General features: G+C 37.4%; 1 protein-coding gene across 1 annotated transcript; it reads left to right on the top strand.

Annotated features, from left to right (window-relative positions):
• Positions 1-190: 190 nt before the first annotated feature.
• Positions 191-20,045, top strand: zyg11 (zyg-11 family member, cell cycle regulator). The gene is made up of 16 exons (XM_051645125.1): positions 191-591; positions 2,175-2,340; positions 4,903-5,417; positions 5,812-6,057; positions 6,337-6,477; positions 6,596-6,772; positions 7,009-7,073; positions 7,869-7,968; positions 10,260-10,310; positions 10,984-11,145; positions 11,293-11,340; positions 13,139-13,336; positions 13,432-13,484; positions 16,923-17,020; positions 17,117-17,296; positions 18,273-20,045. The coding sequence occupies exons 1-16, from the start codon at positions 568-570 to the stop codon at positions 18,287-18,289; spliced, it is 2,241 nt and encodes a 746-aa protein (XP_051501085.1). The 5' UTR covers positions 191-567; the 3' UTR covers positions 18,290-20,045.
• The last annotated feature ends 3,124 nt before the right edge of the window (positions 20,046-23,169 follow it).

Here is a 23,169-nt window from a genome sequence, read left to right as displayed (position 1 = left end):
GCCTCACTGTAAATCACATATTTATAATTTGTCATTTTATTTATAATTGTTATGCTCTTACATGTATCCTCAAATACATACCACGTGTTGTTTTATATTTTTGTACTAATGCAAATACAAATAAAGTTTTATTTAAAAACCCTATCTTCCTTAGGCCCCACCCCCAGCCCCGCCCACTCTGACGGAGAGATCCGTTTCCCGTGTAACGAGCTTATTTACTTTTCAAGACGTTGCTGACTCGCTGCCGTTTCCTCCCGATAGAAAACCCGTCAAAATGCTCATTGACATCACGTAATGAGCGGAGCACGTCAGCACGGACCGTGTCCATATTAAAGATCCACTGAACGACAATGCGAACGACAACAAGAGCATTCGGTGGTTATCCAGCGGGCCCGTTTACTTCTAAATACCAACAAGTAGCTTCTGCAAGGATTTGAAGGCAGATGATTGCAGGCTAACAGACTAAGAAGCTAAAAGCTTTTCAGTCTTATTGTGCGTTTCATCTACACGTCAATTTACCTGCGATCATCAACATAATACGAGTGTTTCTTGCATTGTGAGGCCTTTATGATCCACCTTTTTGAGACCATGGTAAGACTTTCACCTTCAGACTCCAGATGATTAATTTGAACTAAATGTATCTCGTGTGTTTGATCCTTCACTGATGTTAACTTGTGCATCTTGATCTTGTTTATGGATAACTGTGCACTTCGCCTATTGTATAATACTGATGATATATTGATGCATTGTCTGACAGATTGTTCTGCAAAAGGGGTTAGGTTTAAACCCTCCAAGGAGTGATCCATGAACACATTATGCCCTTGAGCAGGATGTAAGACGTGCACTGTAATTTTCTTAAAGGTGCACTATGTAATTGTTGTATTTGTGACGTCTTGGACAACATCATTCACACGCAATAGTTTTCAGTTGCCGATGCCATTGTATAAACTCACTATTCACAGTCTGCCATGATTAATTTAATCCACGAATAACCGTGTCCAATAACAGGGCGACTATGACTTTCTTTCTTCTGCTGAACACAAACGAAAATATTTAGAAGAATATTTCAGCTCTGTTGGTCCTTACATATCTTCAAATGTGGTATGGTAGGTGTGGGTGAGAAACAGATAAATATTTATGTCCTTTTAAAAAAAAAAAAAACTCCACTTTCACTTCTGAAAGTCACACATGGTGTCTGTTTAATTTCACTTTCACATCTGAAAGTGGAGATTGATAGTAAAAAAGGACTTAAATGTTCACCTGTTTCGTACCCATACCTATCATATCATTTCTGAAGACATGGATTAAACCACTGGAGTTTTATGGATTACTTTTTTGCTGCATTTATGTGATTTTTTTTGGACCTTCAAAATTCTGGTCACCATTCACTTGCATTGTATGGACCTACAGAGCTGAAATATTCTTCTAAAAATCTGTGTTCAGCAGAATAAAAAGTCATACACATCTGGGATGGCTTGAGGGTGAGTAAATGATGAGAGAATTTTCATTTTTAGGTGAACTATCCCTTTAAGCGAGTATTTGGCTGGTCATGTGATTATAATATGGCAGCCCCCATGAGCTGTTATAAAAAAAAACAGCTGTTATAAGGTTACTGAAATCATTGGAGTCCTCATCTCATGATTTAAACATGTTTCAAAATTACTAATAATTTCTTCAGGAGTAAAACTTTTTTAATAAGGAAAAAATTACTGAGCACACCTTTAAGAAAAAAGCATCTTTTGGAATCAAAGCCTTGTGTTCAGTTTGGGTGTTTTGTGATCCTTGTGTTGGAGACTCTTGTTCTGTTATAAAACTTGTCAAAAGCCCTAAAAATATAAAAAATAAAGCATCTGCTAAATGACTAATTATTAAATACATGTGTAATATGGAAAGAACTGTTGCCCAGCTAAAAGATTGTGCTTAGGGCTAATTTTTATTGGTGGCTTTTCTGCTCTGATGCCATTGAAAGTTAGAAAACCACCACTCCTTTAGTGATTGTTCCTGATTAGACACTCAATCTGAGAAATCAAAGGTACTTCATATAGGCAGTGTAATGCAGACAAAAACCTATCCAACCAGTACCTAAGGAATAACAAGCTCTATCACGCTGTTGAACAATGAGATCACAAGGGTGTGTCTGCTTTGCTAAGATTTGAGTTGTTTTGTTGTTGCAGGATGAGGCATCGCCACCATCTCTGACCGATCTGTGTGTAACTCTGGTGAGCTCCAGACTCGAGCTCTTCTGCGAGAAGCGTGATGATGGCTCTCTGTCCTTCCGTGAGCCACTGGTCTTTCCGCAGGAGCTGGCCGACCAACTGCTTTGCAAGATGGCAACTGAGGGTGAGGAGGAGATTTACTGAGCTATCCTCCATTTGGAGGAATGTTTCACAAAAGTGGGATATTAAAATAAAATGTTTGCATTTAGAACACAGAATACAAAATGCATAACTTTTGCTTGAAGTAGCATTTAACGCAGTTGTTATCGAGAAGGACAGAAGGATCAAAATAAAGTTTAAATGTGTATAAGAACTGAAAATGCAACCTCCACAGTTGGTGTAAAAAGAAATTAGAAAATTCTTTACTCACCCATACATATTTCTAGTTCAGACTGTCAAAAGCACCATAAAAGTAGTCCATGCGATTTACAATAGTGTTGTGTGAGGAACAGACCAAAATTTAAGTTGTTGTTTTTCACTGAAAACCTTGCCTTCTGTCCAAAAGTCTCTCCAAACAAATAAAGCATAATAACTGTACATAAGAACTAATTACACATGCAAATACAACAATGCCTAAAGGTATGCTCTCTCTCCAAAGCATGCAGGCAAGAGTAACGATATCTCATTCAGTTCCAATCTGGGTCATTTGAGCCATCATTGGCTTTGTTCACACAGGCAGAACATTTTTTTTTTTTTTTTGGCCTGTCTGACTCTAATTCGTTTAGGTTTTTGTAGTCTGAACAGGACAAAAACAAAAAACATGGTTTTTACAAGCCTGATCCAAACCACATTCATAGGTGGTTCCATGTGCAGCCATGTGTCATGTGTCATGTATATGTTACAGGGCAGCCAAAGCAGTGAAAACCTCTAAAATAATACAGATATTAGCTTTACTCTCCCAAAGAGATGTGCTAAGGTGCGGTAACACACACCAGCTGCGAGCCACCACTGCGTGATAATTTAGTGAATGATGCACGCAAATACGGGGACACTTCACTACCTGCTAAAGTACAGGACAACAGGCATCCCGTATGGGACAAAATACGAGACAGAACAGCTAAAACGGGACCGTTGTTAACCCTAGCTGCAATAAACATTGCATATGCCACTTCTCTCATTTTTTAAGCCATTGTCTGTGACGAATATAATCTTTGATACTACTCTCATGAAATCTTTCATTGCTAAACTCTCACACATGGTAAATACGCAAGTTTGCATCATTACTATGACAACTAACGTGGACGTGCTAACAAAAGCGATCGCTGTCTGATTAAAAAAAAAAATCTGATCTGTCTACATATAACCTGCATTTTGAACAGTCAGTCTAAAAAATCAGATTTGAGAATAAATTGGAATTTTCCTGCAGTGTGAACAAAGCCACTGAGTCTGTGTCATGTACTTGGTGCAATCTTCTGGTGGCCACATGTAATTAGAGAGAACGATCCTCTCTGCCCATATTTGGATGACTTCCACCTCTGGATGCAGCGATCTGAATCCTTATACGATTGGTTTAGCGTTCCATGACGCTGGACAACGTACTACATTTCCGATGAAGTCATCTGATCCAGGAAAGCTAATGTGTTTTTAGCCAGATAGCACATTATGTACTCTGTGTACATTGTGTGGATTATCTAATGATCTATGCATCTGATTATGTTGTGTGTGTGGTCATTTTAAAGATAATCGCCTCCTCTAAGTAGTGGTATGTGATATTTTATGTTCGATTTATTTTTCTGTGAAGAGGCGACATATAAGGAATGCCTGTTTACTTGTAACATGTATGTCAAAGACATGTACTTTGCTATAACTTGCTATATTTCTATGAGTAAAACAAATATGCTGGTTGTATTCTGCTTTTTGAGAGCTTTCCAACAACATATGACACATGGCTATTTGATCAGATTGATGTTTTTATCGATTACAATAATATGTACAGTGCAAAATTATTAATAAATTATCAAAACGGAACACTTTGGATTTGTCTGCAAATTTCAAAGCACTTGTTCAGTTTTTGTCATAATGCATACATGCATTGTAAAGTACAACTTCTAAGTTTTAAAACGATACCTATTTTGTGTTGGTCATGACTGTACTTATGAATAATTTGATAATTGTTTTCTGGGCGGGCCCATTCTAGCTTAAAGGGTTAAGGAAGCTTATTTAAACTAAGTACCATTTTTTTTTTTACAGCAAAACTCTATTTTGATATTTTCATCTTTAACTACTCATTGTTAAATGAACAATAAGTGTGCAATATTACACTGATTTAATACACCTAATGTACACAACAGTAACAGTTCCCAGTTCATTTTGAGTCGGACACTGCTCCGTTTGATTCAGTAAGTCATTAGCCTATTTCAAACCGATAAAACCTGTGTTCGACTCATTTACTTGTGAATCTGACTACACTGGGTGCTCTGTATGTTTGTTAGACTTTGAAGATGCAAGAATGTAGATGTTCAAAATTTGTTTACAGGACAGAAGTCCTAAATTGTAAATCATTCCTCGTTCCTTTTTTTTTTCTAGGATTTTTTCTTTTTCTTCCCTGAATAAGATTCAGTTCTCGCCCACTTTAGTTTTGTAAGTTGTATGGTTTTTAGTGAACTAATCCTTTAAGGTCCGTGTGTGTTATTTTTTATGCAAATGTAACAGAATGTAAACACTAAAAGTAATGATCTTCTCACAGGCCTACTTAACGACAGTACAGTGGCAATCTTTCGAAGTGGCCAGCAGTTCCGGTTGCGTCATGCCTGCATTCGCACTGCTCGAATCTCTGCCGAGGCCTTCCATCGTGCACTCTGCCCCCACCGCCTCGTGGAGCTAGACGCCTCGCGGGTCAATGCCGACCTCACCATTGCTGATATCCTTCAGGGCCTCTCATCCAATAAATTCCTGCAGGACAGCCTGCAGCGGCTCATTCTCAATGGCCTGACCATGTCCTCTCTGGAGGAACCCAGCCGACGTTGTTTCAGTGCCATGCAAGGTCTTCGGGCACTCAGCGTGTCCAACGTTGATTTCTACGACTCAGGCTTGGTGGATGTGTGCACGCTGCCTCGTCTGGAAAGTTTGGATATCTCCAACACTTCCGTGACTAACCTGACCCCGCTCCTGGGCTTGAGGAACAGGCTACGCTACCTCACCATGCACCAGCTCAAGAGGCTGGAGATGACCACAGCTCAACTGCTAGCTGTGCTGAGCCAGGTAAACCACAAATTCAGCTGTCAACTTTCCAGTGTTAATCTCGTCAACAAAATGAATAACATAAATGTTAGTTGAAAGTTTTTTGCGCAATACGATCCGAAATGAAGTATACCTGGGTCTATAGGGTTTTGTTTTTAAGGATGGTCTTTTACAGTTTGACACATTTAAGTCTTGCATTAAACCGTAACCTTTATCGGTTTATTGGATATGATTAAAGTAATGACTTGCTGGTTCAGTGAATAAGTCAAGAACCACTCTGACCAATTCAGTAAGTGAGTAAGTTGTTAGACCGATTCAGACTGATAATTCATGAGTCTTTTTACCAATTCATTAAAAACTACCTCCTAATCCATTCATTCCATTTCGTCATTTTGTCATTCTTCTGTTGATGCAGCTGGAGGGTTTACAGCACCTTGATATCTCAGATGATAAGCAGTTCACATCTGATGTGGCACGGCAGCTGCTGGAGACTCCTGGAATTCTGCCTCAGCTGGTGTCTCTGGACGTATCCGGCCGCAAGCAGGTGACTGATGCAGCGGTCAGGGCTTTCGTGGAGGCGAGACCAGGCATGACCTTTGTTGGTCTGCTGGCCACTGATGCCGGATTCTCTGACTTCTTTTCTGGAGAGGGCAGTTTAAAGGTTGGTAAACGGACACTACATTACAGGAATAGTTTAATATAGGTTATGCATTCTTTGGTCGATTTTTGTACCATTTTAACTGATCACTTAGGTTTATCGCCGACTGTTTTATACTCCATAAAGATCTATTTTTATTGTTAATGGTTTAAGATTTTGTGGTAAACAAGAGTTCACGTTCAATTTTATGCAGCCTGTTAGATTTTAATGGGTTTATTGATTGTGCTTAGAGGTTGTTAGTGATGGTAAGGCATTTAAGTGTTTTTTTTGGGTTTTTTTCAGGTGACGGGGGAGGCCAATGAAACGCAGATCTGCGAGGCATTAAGGAGGTACAGTGAGAGAGAGGGGTTTGTCAGAGAGGCTCTGTTCCACCTATTCAGCCTCACTCATGCTATAGAGAAATCACGACCTGACATCCTGAAGGTAAACACACACACACACACACACAAACACAAAGGACATATTGATGAATCTAAGGTCACAGCATTTCTACATACCAACCTTCACGTCCCATCTCTTTTCTTTTTCCCCTGGTCTGCAGTTGGTAGCGTTGGGGATGAAGAATCATCCAACCACGTTGAATGTTCAGCTGGCAGCAAGTGCCTGTGTGTTTAACCTCACCAAACAGGAATTGGCTTTTGGAATCCCTGTGCGACTTTTGGGGAACATCACACAGCTTTTACTAGAAGCCATGAAGACCTTCCCCAACCACCAACAGGTACGATAAAAATAACAATGAAATCAACTTAGTTCAGTTTTGATCTGTTACCGGTGAAGAGTATGTTATAGTTTTTGTTACTGGAACCAGACTTTGTCAAGTCCATCTAAACAAATATAGTAAAAGAGTTTATAAAGAAATAACAAAAGAAATGCTCCAAATGAACCAGTTTTTACCTTTCACCTTTGGTCTTTTAACATGCTTTAACAGCCGTTCTGTTTTTTTACACTGTACAGTTGCAGAAGAACTGCCTGCTCTCTCTCTGCAGTGATCGAATCCTGCAGGAGGTTCCCTTCAACAGGTAAACACAAACATCTTGTAGACACATTGACACATTTCATAAAGTCTTTACAACACATGCGAGTGTATGTGTTAAAAGTACTGTAAATACCCAAAATAGATGTAACAAACCTTTCTGCAGTACCGGTAGTACCTAGTACTGACTTAATTCTGTACCGGCACGCTGTCTGACTGACAGGCTGTTGCTTTCGAATGCTCACAAGCGTGTTTGAGTGCATGCTTTGTGAAGAAAGCTCACGCCTCAAGTGTGCTGCATGAGGATGTGTGAACGGTCACATGCACTTTGAAATATCTGGTTCTCTGTATGACTGTCATTTTGAAACTTTAACACTTTACAAAATAATTTTTGTAAAATAGGCCACTCCAGGCTTACACGAGTTTATGCTATCAGCCAAAGATCTGCAATTATGTGCCTCATGCCACATGACGCACATTTTATTGGATTGTGGTGGTTTTAATCACTTGAGGAAATTGTTTTATTCAGCTGACCCTTTTAAAAAGATTTTTAACTAAGTCAGACCATATTCAGTTTGAAAGTTTTTATCAAAAAACCTATAACAACATTGTTTTTGATTTGTTACGTTGAACTATAATGTGGTCAATAAACCTGGATCCGCTTCATAGCTGTGCAATTATAGAAAACTATTTAACACCTTTTGGAATGTCTGTCAACCAATTTGAGGAATCAAGAGTTTAGCAGTTCTGTAACACTGTGTGTTATACTGCATGTAGTAGACTGATTAAAACCTCACACCAGTGTATCTGGGTACATTCTGATTATGTTTGTTGGTTTCAGGTTTGAAGCTGCAAAGCTGGTAATGCAGTGGCTGTGTAATCATGAAGACCAAAACATGCAGCGGATGGCCGTAGCTATTATATCCATCCTCGCTGCTAAGGTGAGCTGGCACAGATTGAGGTTGAGAACCGGTTTAAACATATAGAGGAAACGTGACTTGGGAGGCTCACAGAGAGGGTTCATAACATTCCATCAGAGTGACAAATCATGAAATGCGTTATGATTGACAGATTTGTGTCAAGTGTCACATCAGACTGCTAATGTGTACAGTGAGGTTACAAGAGTTTATCACAGCACCTGCCAGAGTGCTGATGGTTTGAGTTCATTCTTACAGGCTTCAATTCCAAGGGATACAAATTCTGTCAGCATTTACTCACCATCATGTCATTCTTATGATTTTCTCTCTTCCATAGAACATTTTGTTTGGAGTTTTGAAGAATATCCTAGCTGGGGTTTTTTTTCTTCTGTATAAAAGTGGATGAGGACTGGGGCTGTACAGTTCCAAGGTTACAAAAAGCACCATAAATGTCTTATTAAATTGGTCTATGCACTTATGCGCTATATTCTATGAATTTTTTTTATTTTTTTTTTATAAGAGTTTGATATACTATGTGGACATACTCTAACATTGCCAAGCTCCCTCCTCAGTCCAGCCAAACAGTTTATGGAAATTAAGCTGCAAAATGGAGTTATTGAGAAAATGATAGTGGTGTCACAACCATAAGAACATTAACGTATGACCACCCATGTTTATGTATCAGTGCTTATTCACTTCACTATATTAACACTACTGTCGCTTATTTGCCAATTATAATAGAGGTCATTTTGGTATAGTAGCAAAAATGTCTTGTTTAATTCTAAGAGTGGGTGGAAAATGGTCATGGATAAACTATATGTTTTTTTTGTGTTCAAGAACCTTTGACTTAAGGCGTGGTCACATTTACCTTTGCACAGTGAAACTGCGTGGGCGAAGAAGGCGTGGGTGGATATTGAGCTTGTGAAAAACCAGCAAAAAAACGAACTGCCAAACAGCCTCTGCTGCACTTTATACTCTTGAGAGTGATGTTAAAAAGAAACTTGCCGCTAAAAAGCAATATCCTTGTCAATTATGAATATTCACCGTATGTGTCCATTGGCGCATGGTGAGCAGAGGTGAGCGAACGGTTTCAATTAAGACCTTATTCACAGTAGCGCCATCTTTGATTTTTGACAGGAATGAAAACGAGGCTAAAGGTTTCATCTAATTTCCCACAGCTCATGTTATCTGGAGTTTTTTGACTTCTGAAATGTCTTCTGAAAATATTCTGAAAGATGTTTTTTCAATGTTTCATCAGCGAAACAATCCAAAAAAACTTTAAAAAACTCTTTGTCTATCCCTCACAGCCTTTGATGGGTTGTCAGTTCCATCAAAAATGTTGCAGCTGTCAGTAAGTCCAAAGGGAGTCAAGTGCCACGCTCACGCAGGGGATTTTGTGATTAAGAGCAGTGCAGAGAAAGCGTTGAGAGCGTCAAAAAGTTGAGAAATGCTCAGTTTTATGCAAATGAGGAGCAGAAAACGGTGAGGCGCCAGCCAATCACTGAGCTGACATTTATCACAAGCGTTTCAACATGCCAATTCAAACACAGCCTTAGACAATACACAGTAGCTGTAACATGCCCCAAGGCAGCAGCTCTCTAGCGTGGTAAGCGACATTGAGCAGATTTTATTTTATATTTTTTACATTTACTGTTAGTGTAGCTTTGTACGAAGCACCACCCACACAGAGGTCACTGCCAAACCAGGCAACTTCCAATTGGTCAACGTGTCAAATTCACTTGTCAAAGTTCACCAAACTTAAGGCACAGTCATATTTATCTTTGCACGGCAAATTTCTGCAGTCATCTCAATGGGAATCCGCTCAATCGTGAATTTAGCGCTATGGACTTCTGGTGGTGAAGAATTTCCACTCACGGATTTTGCATGGAGTTCAAGTTTGGTGAACTTTGACAGTGTTGACTAATAGGAAGTTGCTTGGTTTGGCATTTACCTCTATGTGGGCGGTGCTTAATACACAGCAACACTGAATATTCACAATGGACAAGGATATCATTTTAGCACAATTTCTTTTTAACTTCACCTTCACAGAGTATAAAGTGCAGCTTAAAAAAGTAGGTGCAATTAGTTGGCAGTGTAAATGTGACAACTCTTTTAAACTCCTCACGAAATCCACGAGGGAAAATTATTCGGATTTCTATTGAGATGACTGTATTTCGCCTGTGGACTGTATTTCGCCTGTGGAAGATAAATGTGACTGCTTCTTAACATTATAGGACCAGAAAAAATAAAATGCTACAAAAGTGTTGAATATGTCTCCTTTAACATTACTCTTTGTGTGTGTATTTCTTTAATAGTTGTCCACTGAGCAAACCGCACAATTGGGAGCAGAGCTCTTTATCGTAAAGGTAATTTTCAATGTAGACATTAACTTTTTAATGCTTAAAATGTATTAGCATATCTAGAAATTAACATTAACCAAAATTGTGGGCCTGGGTAGCTCAGCAAGTAAAGACGCTGACTACCATACCTGGAGTCGCAAGTTTGAATCCAGGGCGTGCTGAGTGACTCCAGTCAGGCTTCCTAAGCAACCAATTGGCTAGGGTGGGTAGAGTCACGTTGGGTTAACCTCCTCGTGGTCACTATAATGTGGTTCTCGCTCTCAGTGGGGCGTGTGGTGAGTTGTACGTCGATGCCGCGGAGAATAGCATGAGCCTCCACATGCACTAGGTCTCCACGGTAATGCGCTCAACAAGCCACGTGATAAGATGAGCGGATTGACCGTCTCAGACGCAGAGGCAACTGAGATTCGTCCTCCGCCACCCATATTGAGGCAAGTCACTACACCACCATGAGGACCTAGAGCGAATTAAGAATTGGGCATGCCAAATTGGGGAGAAAAGGGGAGAGAGAAAAAAACATTAACCAAGATTTATAAATTGTCTAAAAGTATTGTACATTGTTTGTTCAGGCTAACTATTGTGTTACCTCATTGTAAAGCTTTATAGTTAATGCTTATAACACTTTAATGGAGAGAAAAAGCTGTCTACTTATCTCTTTCCTCTCACTCTTCTCTTATAGCAACTTCTTCACATCGTGCGGCAAAAGACATGTCAGGTTACGGTTGACGCCACGTTAAAGTTCACGCTCAGTGCTCTGTGGAACCTCACCGATGAATCTCCCACAACTTGCAGACACTTCATAGAGAACCAGGGACTGGAGCTCTTCATCAAAGTACTGGAGGTATATACACGTATCAAATCTCTATGGTTACACACTGAACAGATCAGTCATCGCAGACGCTGTCTGAGTTAAATTTGAGTTGTGTGATTTGTACAAAAAACAGCTTGACTCATAAGTGCCAATTTAGAAATGTCTCTGTTTTTCCAGTCCTTTCCATCAGAGTCGTCCATTCAACAGAAGGTCCTGGGTTTACTGGTGAGAAACATTCACAAATTTGTGTATATGTGTAGGTTTTACTGTATCAAGGCTGTAATAATGGTTGATATGCACTGGAGAGGGAAATGCATTTATGTTCCAGTGTTGTGCTGTGGTTTAATTGAATTGAGGCGAGTTATTGTGAAGCTGTGGGCAGCACTGATAATAATACACCTTGCTGTTCTGAGGGATTATGCTAATCATTTCCCTTAGTTAGAAAGTATAATGAGACCTCAGACTTTTTTACTTCACATTCAGTTGATTTTATTCAGCGCAGTAAGCATCGGGAAGTAAACATCCATTTATTTTGTCTGTGGAGAAATTGATTTTTAACGGCAGCATATAAATCTTTGTAGACAAACCTTCCATGAGCTCCAAGGTTGTTAAGCGATGATATTCTTATAGTCAGTGTGATTTTTTTTAATTTCTTTTTATTAAAAAAATGATAAAAATATATCATGTTCAGTAGATCGCATGAGTGCCCGCCCACTTTTTAAGTCAAATGGGTTCCGGAAGTATTTTTCCCATACATTTTTTCCATAGGCTTTTCATAAAATCCTTCATATAAAAGAGTTGTAAGCCATGAACCAAACCAACCAGCTCCGAGGTTAATCACAACATTACAAACTTTGATTTGAAGCAAAAAAGTATTTGAAAATCAGACAAGGGTACAAGGCTTAGTACTTACCGTCTTTTACGAGGGTGTGAACTACAATCCCATGAAGCACTGCGAAAGACATGATCAAATTAAAATGATGGAAATATATAAAATGTTGATTTTAGGTGGGTGATTATAAGTATAGAAACAATATATTTTAAGTTTACTGCAAAATATTACGATATATACAAACATATATGTAGTTTGAGGGTGTAGAGAGACCGACTCAATTCTCAGTGCGTCTTGGAAGTGGGCGGTCGCTGCTGGACTTGTTTGGTGCTCTTTGTTTGCTGCGGTTCTCTGATTGGTGGATCTGTCTCTGCTGGATCGTAGGTATTGAAGTTGTTCACCAGCAATCCCGCAATTAAACATGATCTTTAAACTGTGAAATTGAAATAACACTGACTGATGCGTCAACAAAGGCATATACTATCGATGAACAACCTCGGAGCTCACGGTAGGTCTATCTTTGAAGGTTTATAAGTTCTCATTGAAAATCTGTTAGTTTATGGAATTTTTTATTTATTTTATTTTTTTTGGGAGATTTTTACTTCCGGAACCAGACTGTTGCACTCTATAGTTGAATTTCCAGTAAAGAACTACACTACCCAAAATCTTTGAGAGCTCCACCAATCAGAGTAGTCGCTGTAACCAAGAGCTTAGCAGTGACCGCCCATGCCCGCCAGTCTCATTACACTCCCAAACTACTTGTATATTTGTTTATTTCTGAATATTTTCCAATAAAAGTCAGTAATTTGTGGTTGTAGCATAGTGTTTGATTTGGTTACGTAATTCGCAATGCTTCATAAATTATTTTAGACTGGCTGAACTATGCATTCTAAGTACACAGTCTTGTAGCATTTGTCATTTTTCTTATTTCTGTGTACTTTTTGCCTTAAATGTTCATAATGTTGTAATTCATCTTGGAACTGGTTGGTTTGGTTCATGACATGGAACAATTTGGGAAAGTGTAAAAAAAAAAAATTCCTAAGGGGAAACTGAATGGGGAAAAATACTTCCGAACCAAAGCAGCTGAAAAAGTAGGCAATCACTGTTTCGCTCTATTGTAGCAATCCCCGGTGTGTGCTTTTGTCTGTTTTATCTAGTTCTAATTGTTTTATTTGTGTTTTGTGTATGTAGAATAATATCGCTGAGGTGGGGGAGCTGCACGGGGAGCTGATGGTGCAAAGTTTTCTGGATCATATCCGCTCTCTGCTGCACAGTCCGGAGGTGGAGGTCAGCTATTTCGCTGCAGGCATCCTGGCCCACCTCACCTCACGAGGAGAGAAAGTCTGGACCCTCGACCTATACCTCAGAACCACGCTACTGGAGCAACTGGTGTGTGCTTGTGCAAATGGAAGTAAAAATGTAATTGCATATTTAGTCAGATTGACCTGACTAAAACGCTTGTATTTTTTATCGGTCTCTCGCAGCATTCTGCAATTCTGAAGTGGCCAACACCGGACTGTGAGATGGTAGCGTACAGGTGAGACATAACATCATAAAAAAAAAAGCTTTACGTTGCAGAGCATCTTTCTATTGCATTGTTTTCACTGCCAGCGCTCAAAAACAAACGTAGAGTGCGACTTGCAGTCTGATTCTCGGACTAATTACTTTTAAAACTGGGTTATTTTAAAGAATCAGTCAAAAACAGGGTTCATACAGACTCTTGAAAGTTGTGAAAATGCTTGATTTTCCCAGTTAGGTTTTCAAGGTTTGAAATATGCTTGAATTTTGAATATGTTTCTTGAAAATGCTTGATTTTTCCTTAGGTTGTTGACAGTTATAAAACTTCTCAAATTATTTCGAATTTGAAATATATAGTCGTTATGTTTGCGGTGTCTTGTAAGCACAGGAGCGCACGTTCGCCACTCCACATCTTGTTTTGATGTCACGCATACACGGAAGTTCTGCACGTCTTCACTGTGGTAGATTGCCGCCAAAGAAATTATACTTGCATCTCCAGGAGATGATCTCTTGCTTCCATCAATATGCCAGAGTGCTGTTTCAATGACAGCTGGCTGGAAGATGAGACAAAATATCACTATGTGGAGGAGCGATCAACAACAAGGGAATCCGTCTAAGTGTGCAAAGAAAAAAGACGTCAATGGATGTTTGCACTAAGCCATTCTACAGGTATAAGATGAGACAAAGATTTTGTTAAAACTTGAATTTACTTTGGAACAATTTACAATCAATAATACAGTAAGTATTATCGCATGAATACTTAATTAGGGCAGAAAGTCAACATGGTCAACATATGTGATAAATTAAATATGTTAAATCTAGGGCTGAAATTGAATTAATCAAAATAAAATCGAAATCGCAAAATGGCCCAGTGCGATTTATTAAACCCACCAAAAGGCTACATTTTTTTATTAAATAGATGTACTTAAAGTCTGGATTAACGTGGTCCGAGAACAGCCACTGTTTTCAACTGTCTCAGCTGCTCGCAAACAGCGAATGGCCCACACAAACTCAATCCATTCCCGGGAGTGTTCCGACTCTGAGTTTAGTTTGCTATTAGTACACAGTGCGTGTTTCTTATAAAGCAAGAAATACAATTGTATTCAGTTTATCCTTAAAGGCTTGAGGGTTTAATATGACCAGTGCTATGTGAATGTAATGAAATTACGACTGTTGTACTACAATAAAATTAACCTATTCAATAATAATCATTTAATATTACATTACAGTAATACAGTGCTGTGGAAAAGTATTTGCCCCCATCCTGATTTCTTCTGTTTTTGTGTATATCTCATACTAAATTGTTTCAAATTCTAACCAAATCTAACATAAAACAAAGGCAATCTGAAGATAATGTTATTTATTGAAGCAATAAAATTATCCAATACCAACTAGGCCTGTGTGACAAAGTATTTGCCCTTAGTTACTAAATCCCCAAATCTATGAAACTGCATTCCTAATGGGGTTCAGCTGGACTAGACACACCCAGACCTGATTACTGCCAGCCCTGTTCAATCAAATCAACACCTAAATAGAACTTTTTCAGCAGCATGTAGTTGGCTAAAAGGTCTCACCAAGTAGCACACTATGCCGAGGTCGAAAGAAATTCCAGAAATGATGAGGAAAAGTGTGATTGAAATACATCAGTCTGGGAAGGGTTACAAAGCTATTTTAAAGGCTCTGCAACTCAAAAGAACCACAGCGAGAGCCATTATCTCCAAATGGAGAAAACTTAGCACAGTAGTGAACCTTCCCAGAAGTGGCTGACCTTCCAAAATCCCTCCAAGAGCACAATGACATCTCATCCAGGAAGTAAAAAAAAAAGAAAAAAAAGCCAAGGACAATATCCAAGGAACTGCAGGCTTCTCTCGCATCAATAACGGTCACTGTTCATGACTCCACTATCAGAAAGACACTGGCCAAAAATGCCATCCATGGAAGAGTGGCAAGGCGAAAACCACTGCTAACCCGGAAGAACATTCTCGTCTGAATTTTGCCAAAGCACACCTTGATGATCCTCAAACCTTCTGGGAGAATGTTCTGTGGACTGATGAGTTGAAAGTGGAACTGTTTGGAGGACAGGGGTCCAGTTACATCTGGCGTAAATCAAACACAGAATTCCACAAAAAGAACATCATACCTACGGTCAAGCATGGTGGTGGTAGTTTGATGGTTTGGGGATACTTTGCTGCTTCAGGGCCAGGGCGACTTGCAATAATTGAGGGGAACATGAATTCTGCTCTCTACCAGAAAATCCTAAAGGAGAACGTCCAGTCATCAGTCTGTGAGTTGAAGCTCAAGTGCAACTGGATTATGCAGCAAGACAATGATCCAAAGCATAGGAGTAAGTCCACCTCTGAATGGCTCAAAAGAAACTAAATTAAAGTTTTGCAGTGGCCTAGTCAAAGTCCTGACTTGAACCCGATTGAGATGCTGTGGCAAGACCTTAAACGGACCGTTCATGCTCTCAAACCCTTCAATGTGGCTGAACTAAAACAGTTCTGCAAAGAAGAGTGGGACAAAATTCCACCACAGTGTTGTGAAAGACTGATGCTAAAGGTGGCACAACCAGCTATTAAATGTAAGGGGGCAGTTAGTTTTTCACCTGGGTGATATTGGTGTTGGATAACTTTGTTTTGCTTCAGTAAAGTTTTGAAAACTGTGTTTTGTGTTTATTAGGTTGCCTTTGTTTTATGTTATCTTGTCTGATGATCTAAAATGATTTTGTATGAAAAATGCACAAAAACAGAAGAAATCAGGATGGGGGCAAATACTTTTCCACAGCACTGTATATTATTAGGGTTTGCTTATGAAATCTCTTAAAAGTTATCACAGACCTTCAGCATGTCTTTTTACATTTAAATAATTTAGTATTATTTGTAGGTCTTCGTAGGCAGTCTTCTTGTAGCCTTTATTCAAATAGCTGGGGAACAAATATCAGTTGTAGAATTTTTGCTTTTATTTGAAGTGAAACAGACACACACACACACACACACACACACACACAAACTTTCTTTAAAAATAGCCAAATCTACTTGATATTTCTTTTCATTTTCCACATGGAAATGAATAAGTAACTACAGTAACCAGAATTGTTTTTCCCCGTGGTAATTCAAGCCCCATAGATAACCGGTGTTTCCGGCTGTATCTATGTGTTAATGCAAGACTTTGGTTGTAATCATATTAAGGATTCCAGTCTTACCTGTCTTTGGGTTTAAAGGAATTCTTGAAACTTAAATTTTTTCTAGATTGGGCAATGTTTGAAATCACAGAGGATGCTTTTTAGCATTGCATTTTTGCCAAGTAACATTTAGAACACATATACTTTATAGTATTATAAAGAGTAAACTTGTCTTTATACAAATGAAAATCAATATGTCTTTGAGGTATGTTTATTAAATCTGTGCACTTTTGAAAGGCAGATGTTAAGTGTATATGTATGTGTGTGTGTTTTCAGGTCGTTTAACCCTTTCTTCCCATTACTGAAGTGCTTCCAGACCCCAGGAGTTCAGTTATGGGCTGCATGGGCCATGCAGCACGTCTGCAGCAAAAATGGTAAGACTGGCACTATAAATAGAATGCTTCTAAGCTGAGAGGCATTTTTTGTCTTTTAATAAACATTATTTTTCCATTGTGCCTTTGTGAATCCAGCCGGGCGTTACTGCAGCATGTTACTGGAGGAGGGGGGACTGCAGCAGCTAGAGGCCGTCAGGTCTCATTCTGAAACCCACAGCGACGTACGCCGATTGGTTGACAGCATCCTAGACAGTTTACATCGTCATAGAACACGCACAGGATATACAGAGCCACCCAAAATTCACACACACAGAGGTATTTATCTTATACACATGAAAGCACTAGTAAAGCTTCAGACATGAAATATTGGAATTTTCTGTGGGAAATTTAAATGCTTTAAAGTCAATGTGAAACGTCGTTTCCAACAAATTTTACTTGCGTAATCTGAAGTATTTCAGAGTGAAACAGGATATCTATCGGGATTTGTTAGGGTTGAAAAAAGTGAGCGTTACATAACAGAATTGAGCCGAGGGGTTGAAAAGTAAGAGGGATAAATGGTTATCTTTAAAAAAAAAAAAAAAAAAAAAAAAAATGTATTTAAGAGGCAGAGCAAGTTATTACATTTTAATGAAAGATTTTAAAGACAAACTGTTTTAATTATTATGGAATAACGTACTATGTCGTTAATTTCATTCAGAGTTAAATTTCAAGATTTAAAGGCTTTTTATTTTTTGAAATAAAAACTGTTTGGATCGATGTTTCTTTTGACTTAAAGCCTTTTAAATGTTTTAATTTAAATGCTTAATTGAAGCCTTGAAATACAATTTTTGCTATTTAAATCTTCATTGACAGTTTTGATTGATATGATGTTGGCTTTAATTTAAAATTTTGACATCAATAATACAATAAGTATTGACAAATGACATTTAATTGTTTTATGTAAATGCTTCAAATTAAATTTTTAAATTTACATTTTGCTATTTAAATCTTCAATGACAATTTGATTTCATGTTGACTTCAATTTGAAATTTTGAAATGTACAGGCTTTATATTTTTACATTTAAATACTTCAAATTAAGTTTTGAAATTTTGTCATTTAAATCTTAAGTTTACAATTTTGAATTAATGTTGACTTTTATTGAAAAACGTCATAATTTAAGTTTTGAAATGAAAATGATTAAAAGTTTCTTTTGAAATTGTCACATTTTGCTATTTATGGTTCAGTGAGATTTTTAAGTGAGAAGTTTTTGATCTTGTTTTATGGATTATTCCACATTTCTCTCTGTTCCAGAAAAAAGCATTCCATGACACCGCTTATTCTCTTCTGGTCTCTGAATAGGATGCAGCAAATAAAACTGGAAGCTTTTTGTATGTGTATATGTTCACTTGTGCCCGTCTGTATGAAAACGACACTCTGCTGCCCTTCCTGTACCGAGGGGCGTGTGGATGAGTCACTTTGCATCTGTTTGCACACTGTGGAATATGTTATTTATTTGACATAAGAATAAGAAATATGTCTGTCGCTGTGACCTGAGAAAATGTTTATTTAGATGGGCAGCAGCTAAGACAGTGTGTTTATGCTGAAACGTGGGACAAGGAGTATGTGTGTGTTTAAAGGTGTATGTGCATGTGTGCTAAGAGCATGTGCAAAGCATGCTTTGTATTCATATTCAGATTTGTTTGGATGCAACCCCATATGAATTAAGTTTATATGACGGATTTCTGTCCCATTAGACATAAAAGGCAATACTTGTACTAAACAGATTTAGAAATACATGGACATAAAAGTTCTGTCTTATTGACGTGTGTGTGTGTGTGTGAGAGAGAGATTGAAAAAAGTGATCTGGGTGTCTGTACGTGAGATAACAGCTTGCCATGTTTGTATACTACTTGTCAATGCATTGAACAGCATGAATGCTTTGGGGGATGATGCATATTTTTTTTTTAGACTGTGTATCGACTGTGGCAGATGACAGTGTTATAATGGTCCATGTGTTGTGTTGCATGCAAACAATTATGATCCAGATTTAAGTTACTTTCAAAAATGGTACAAAATATACTAAACTCAAAAGCTCAGATGGAAAACCCTGAGCTCTTCAGAAGCTGAAATGATCCATGAAATTGTCGGAGAAGATTAAAATCAAAGCTTTTGCCTTCAGATTTTCTTTATTGCACATTTCTGTTGAGGCAAAGCTGGAAGTTGTCAATAATTGGATTGGTGCCTCGTAAACCACTTGGAGAAATCAAGCAGCACACTGTGACTGTAGATGTTAAAGCGGATGCAGACAAACAGCACCTTGTAAAGAAGAATCTTGCCAACAGTTCAAGTCACGGGAATTGCCTTTTGGCTCAAATATTTACAATAAACTGAAAAGTTTGATTTACATTAACGCCAATCAGCTGTTAACTGACAAGTTCAACTTGTTTCAGCATGATTGAAAAAGTTGCAATTTACAAATTATGCTTTGTTCCATCTGTATGCCAGTGAGCTTATTAAGCTGTTTTATATATAAATATAATGTTTTTGTTTTTTTTCATTGATGTTTATGCTTTTTCGCTGCATGGATTTGGTTTTGTGTTCATAACTGGGCCAAGTATTATGTTGAAATATTCACAACAAACGTATGCTTTGCACCAGAAGGCCTAGTATTATGCAGCCATTTTTTACAAACTGCATGAAATAAAAGGCTTCTGAGTCTATACTTTTTAATTTGTACAGAAATTGTAATTTTCTTGCCAATGCACTTGGAGAGTTTGGCAACTTTAGGCAGTTTTATGCACTGCAATGCATAACAACACTGCCTCTTTTTGGATTAAGTTTCAATGTTAAATTAAATTTCAATATTTCTTAACATACCTCTTTAAACAGACCAAATGATTTCCAGGTTAACCAAACTCTTGTGTACGTGGCCCTCCGTAAAGATGTATTTTTGCTCTGTGCAGTGGTAGTTATTTTCCTCACTCAGTGTTGAATGGGCAGCAAAACCAGATTAAGCTACAGTCTCATACTGCTGCTCCTATTCCCATTTATGCAAAATCATCTGTTGGGGAATAAAAATGTAAACTGCTAATCAGTCTGGTGTCCATCTTTATAAACACATTCATGCCATCCCAGATGTGTATGACTTTCTTCTGCTGAACTCAAACGAGGAATATTTCAGCTCTGTAGGTCCATACAATGCAAGTGAATGGTGACCAGAACTTTGAAGCTTCAAAAAGGAGAAAAAGGCAGCATAAAAGTAATCTATACGATTCCAGTGGTTTTTTCCAAGTCTTCTGAAGTGATCTAATATGTTTTGGGTGAGAACAGTCCAAAATATAACTCCTTTTTCACTATAAAATCTTGACATCTGCAGTCTCCTTGGCGATAATGATTTTTAAGCTCGATTTAAATCATGATCATGCCTAGAGACTGCAATGGCAAGATGTACAGTGAAAAGGGAGTTATATTTTGGTCTGTTCTCACCAAAAACATATTAGATCACTCCAGAAGACTTGGAAAAAACCACTGGAGTCTCAAGGATTAATTTAATGTTGCCTTTATGTGCTTTTTGGAGCTTCAAACTTAACAGCTCAAATAATACACAAGTTTTTACAGAAGAATTAATGTTTAATTTGTTCAATTTTAAGCTTCACGTTTCTTCCTTTAAACCCTCGAAAAATTGGCCCCATTCACTTCCATTGTAAGTGCCTCACTGTAACTCAGAATTTTGCTTTTTTTAAGGAAAAGGAGGGATGAGTTGAAATACATTTTGTGGAAATCAACATTATGCCACAAATGCTGTCGATTGAGCTCAACTTGTTTTGAACCCAGAATATATTTGTTAAAAGTAAAAAAAAAATTGTTTTTTTTAAAGTTGAAAAATTAGAAAATGACTTAGGCAAGTATTTTATTTTATTCATGTATTTCTCAATTTGGAGAAAATTGTCTAAGGAATTCATTTAAATTGTGATTTCTCATTCAGAAACATAAGAAAATGTATTCTCTGTAACATGATATGTGAAGAATACCAATTCACTTTTTGATTACTTTAGACAGTTGCTTCAAGGCACTACACAAAGCACAGTACAGAATGTGCTGAATTTGAAAAGTGTCAAACAGGTTGAAACATTTCAGAGATGCAAGTACTGTATTGTGTGCGTGCACATTCACTGTGTGTGTGCGTGTACATTCACTGTGTCTGTGAGGCCTCTTCTCTGTAAACACAGCCATGCCCTCTTGTCTGTCACATGTAGGAATGAACTGAAATACACAACAAAACACATTGAGAATCAAACCAAACAGTAGCGGTTCTAGCTTGTATGGCCCTGGGCAACTGCCCATGTCGCCCATGCCTAAATCCACCACTGAAACCAAACAAGCACATACGATTACCAACACACTCAAATTTTACAGATTAATTTCTGCACAAAACAGGGCTGTTTAAAAACAACTATTAGATACATCACGTACAGAACGACAAGCTCACTATGGCAAGCCGAACTGACTTTTATTCATTCGCAGGATATGAATTGTTGATATCGACAATTAAATTTTCACTAGTTAAAATTCTAATTCTTGATATCAAAAATGTAATTTTCACTAGTGGAAATGCCAACTGTTGGTGTCAGAAATTACATTTCCACTAGAACTGAATTTTCACTAGTAACGTTTCACACCACTATGTCATTCAAAAATTAGTTTCTTACCAGTTGAAAGTCCAATTTCACATATCAACAGTTCTTTTCTTACTAGTAAAAAATATAATTTTTGATATCAACAATTGAATTCAAACTAGTAAAAATGCTCATTTTTGATATCAGATATTTATGGCTAGCCAATTTAGCTTTTAATGCATCCAGCGTTACTCATTTTAATTGTTTTTGTACTAGTAATATTTCAATTAGAGAGCTCTACAATATATTTTCTACTAGTAAGTATTCCAATTACAGAGCTCTGCAATTTGATTCTTACTAGTAAAAATTGGATTACAGAGCTCTCTCATTCAATTTTCACTAGTAAGAATTTCAATTACAGAGCTCTACAATTGCACTCTTACTAGTAAAAACTTGAATTCATTAGATGCAAAACAGAGGCAATTACACACATTTCCCTTTCCAAATCCGTAGGCTACATTTCAAAATAAAGGCCATATGTGACATGGTAAGAAATTAGCATGAAATATTTTTACAAGCTTATTTAGCAAAAATATTGATTGCATTCACATAGTGTCAAGATTATAGAGAATATCAAGATGTTTATGACGTGTAATTCTGGGAACATTAAAAGATCATTTGGCTTTCCATAGATATTCAGTTTTCACTAGTTACAATGTTAATTTCTGATATCTGTAATGTAATATTTACTAGTAAGAAAGTCTTTTTAGATATCATTAATTACACTCCAACTTATTGATATCTGAAATCCATTTCCAGATATCAGTAATCCCGATTGTAACAATTGTTTTGATATCAGGAATTGATATTTTCACTAGTAACAATGTAATTGTTGATATGAAAAATGATATTTTTACTAGAAAGTGCATTCTTGATATCAAGAATTAGCATTTTAACTAGTGAAAATTTAATTGTTGATATCTGTAATTACCTTTGCATATTTTTGTGCCCTTTTAACTTTTAATCACATGTAGGATATGAATTGTTGATATCAACAATAACATTTTCACTAGTTAAAATTCTAATTCTTGATATCAAGAATGTAATTTTCACTAGTGGAAATGCCAATTTTTGATATCAGTAATTACATTTCCACTAGTAAAAACGTGAATTCTTGATATCTGTAGCAAAAGTCTTACGTGTTAAAAAAGAAATTGTTACATGTTGAAATGTAATTTTCACTTGTTAAAAAATGGTAATTTCAGATATCAAAAATTCCTTTTTGATATGTGCATAAAAATGAGAAGTGCTTACGAGTTCCTTACGTACCTTATGAATATTCAAAAAAGAAAGGTATGGAACCTCGCAGGGGATACACAAGGGGAAAAGAGAACTGCTAATTCACCGTCGTTTATAAACCACACTTTTATTTTTCATATCAACACCACAAGGTGTATATTATTTTTATATTTAATAACATTGTATGATTTTGTAATGTGTATCGAGATATGTCCATCTGCAGAGCCACAGCATTCTCAGGATCGAGGCGGTGTTAGTAGAGTGTAATTTCTTACGTTTCTTTGCTTTTTTTT

The sequence above is a fragment of the Myxocyprinus asiaticus genome, chromosome 19 (genome assembly GCF_019703515.2).
Source record: "Myxocyprinus asiaticus isolate MX2 ecotype Aquarium Trade chromosome 19, UBuf_Myxa_2, whole genome shotgun sequence".
Classification (NCBI taxonomy): domain Eukaryota; kingdom Metazoa; phylum Chordata; class Actinopteri; order Cypriniformes; family Catostomidae; genus Myxocyprinus; species Myxocyprinus asiaticus.
This window is presented reverse-complemented; position numbering and strand designations above follow the sequence as displayed.

Bases quoted from the DNA above. Each gene is read 5' to 3' on its own strand.
- zyg11 (XM_051645125.1), top strand. From the start codon at position 568: ATGATCCACCTTTTTGAGACCATG. The intron at 5,418-5,811 runs GTAAACCACAAA...CTGTTGATGCAG, and splicing joins TGCTAGCTGTGCTGAGCCAG to CTGGAGGGTTTACAGCACCT. The intron at 6,058-6,336 runs GTTGGTAAACGG...GGTTTTTTTCAG, and splicing joins CTGGAGAGGGCAGTTTAAAG to GTGACGGGGGAGGCCAATGA.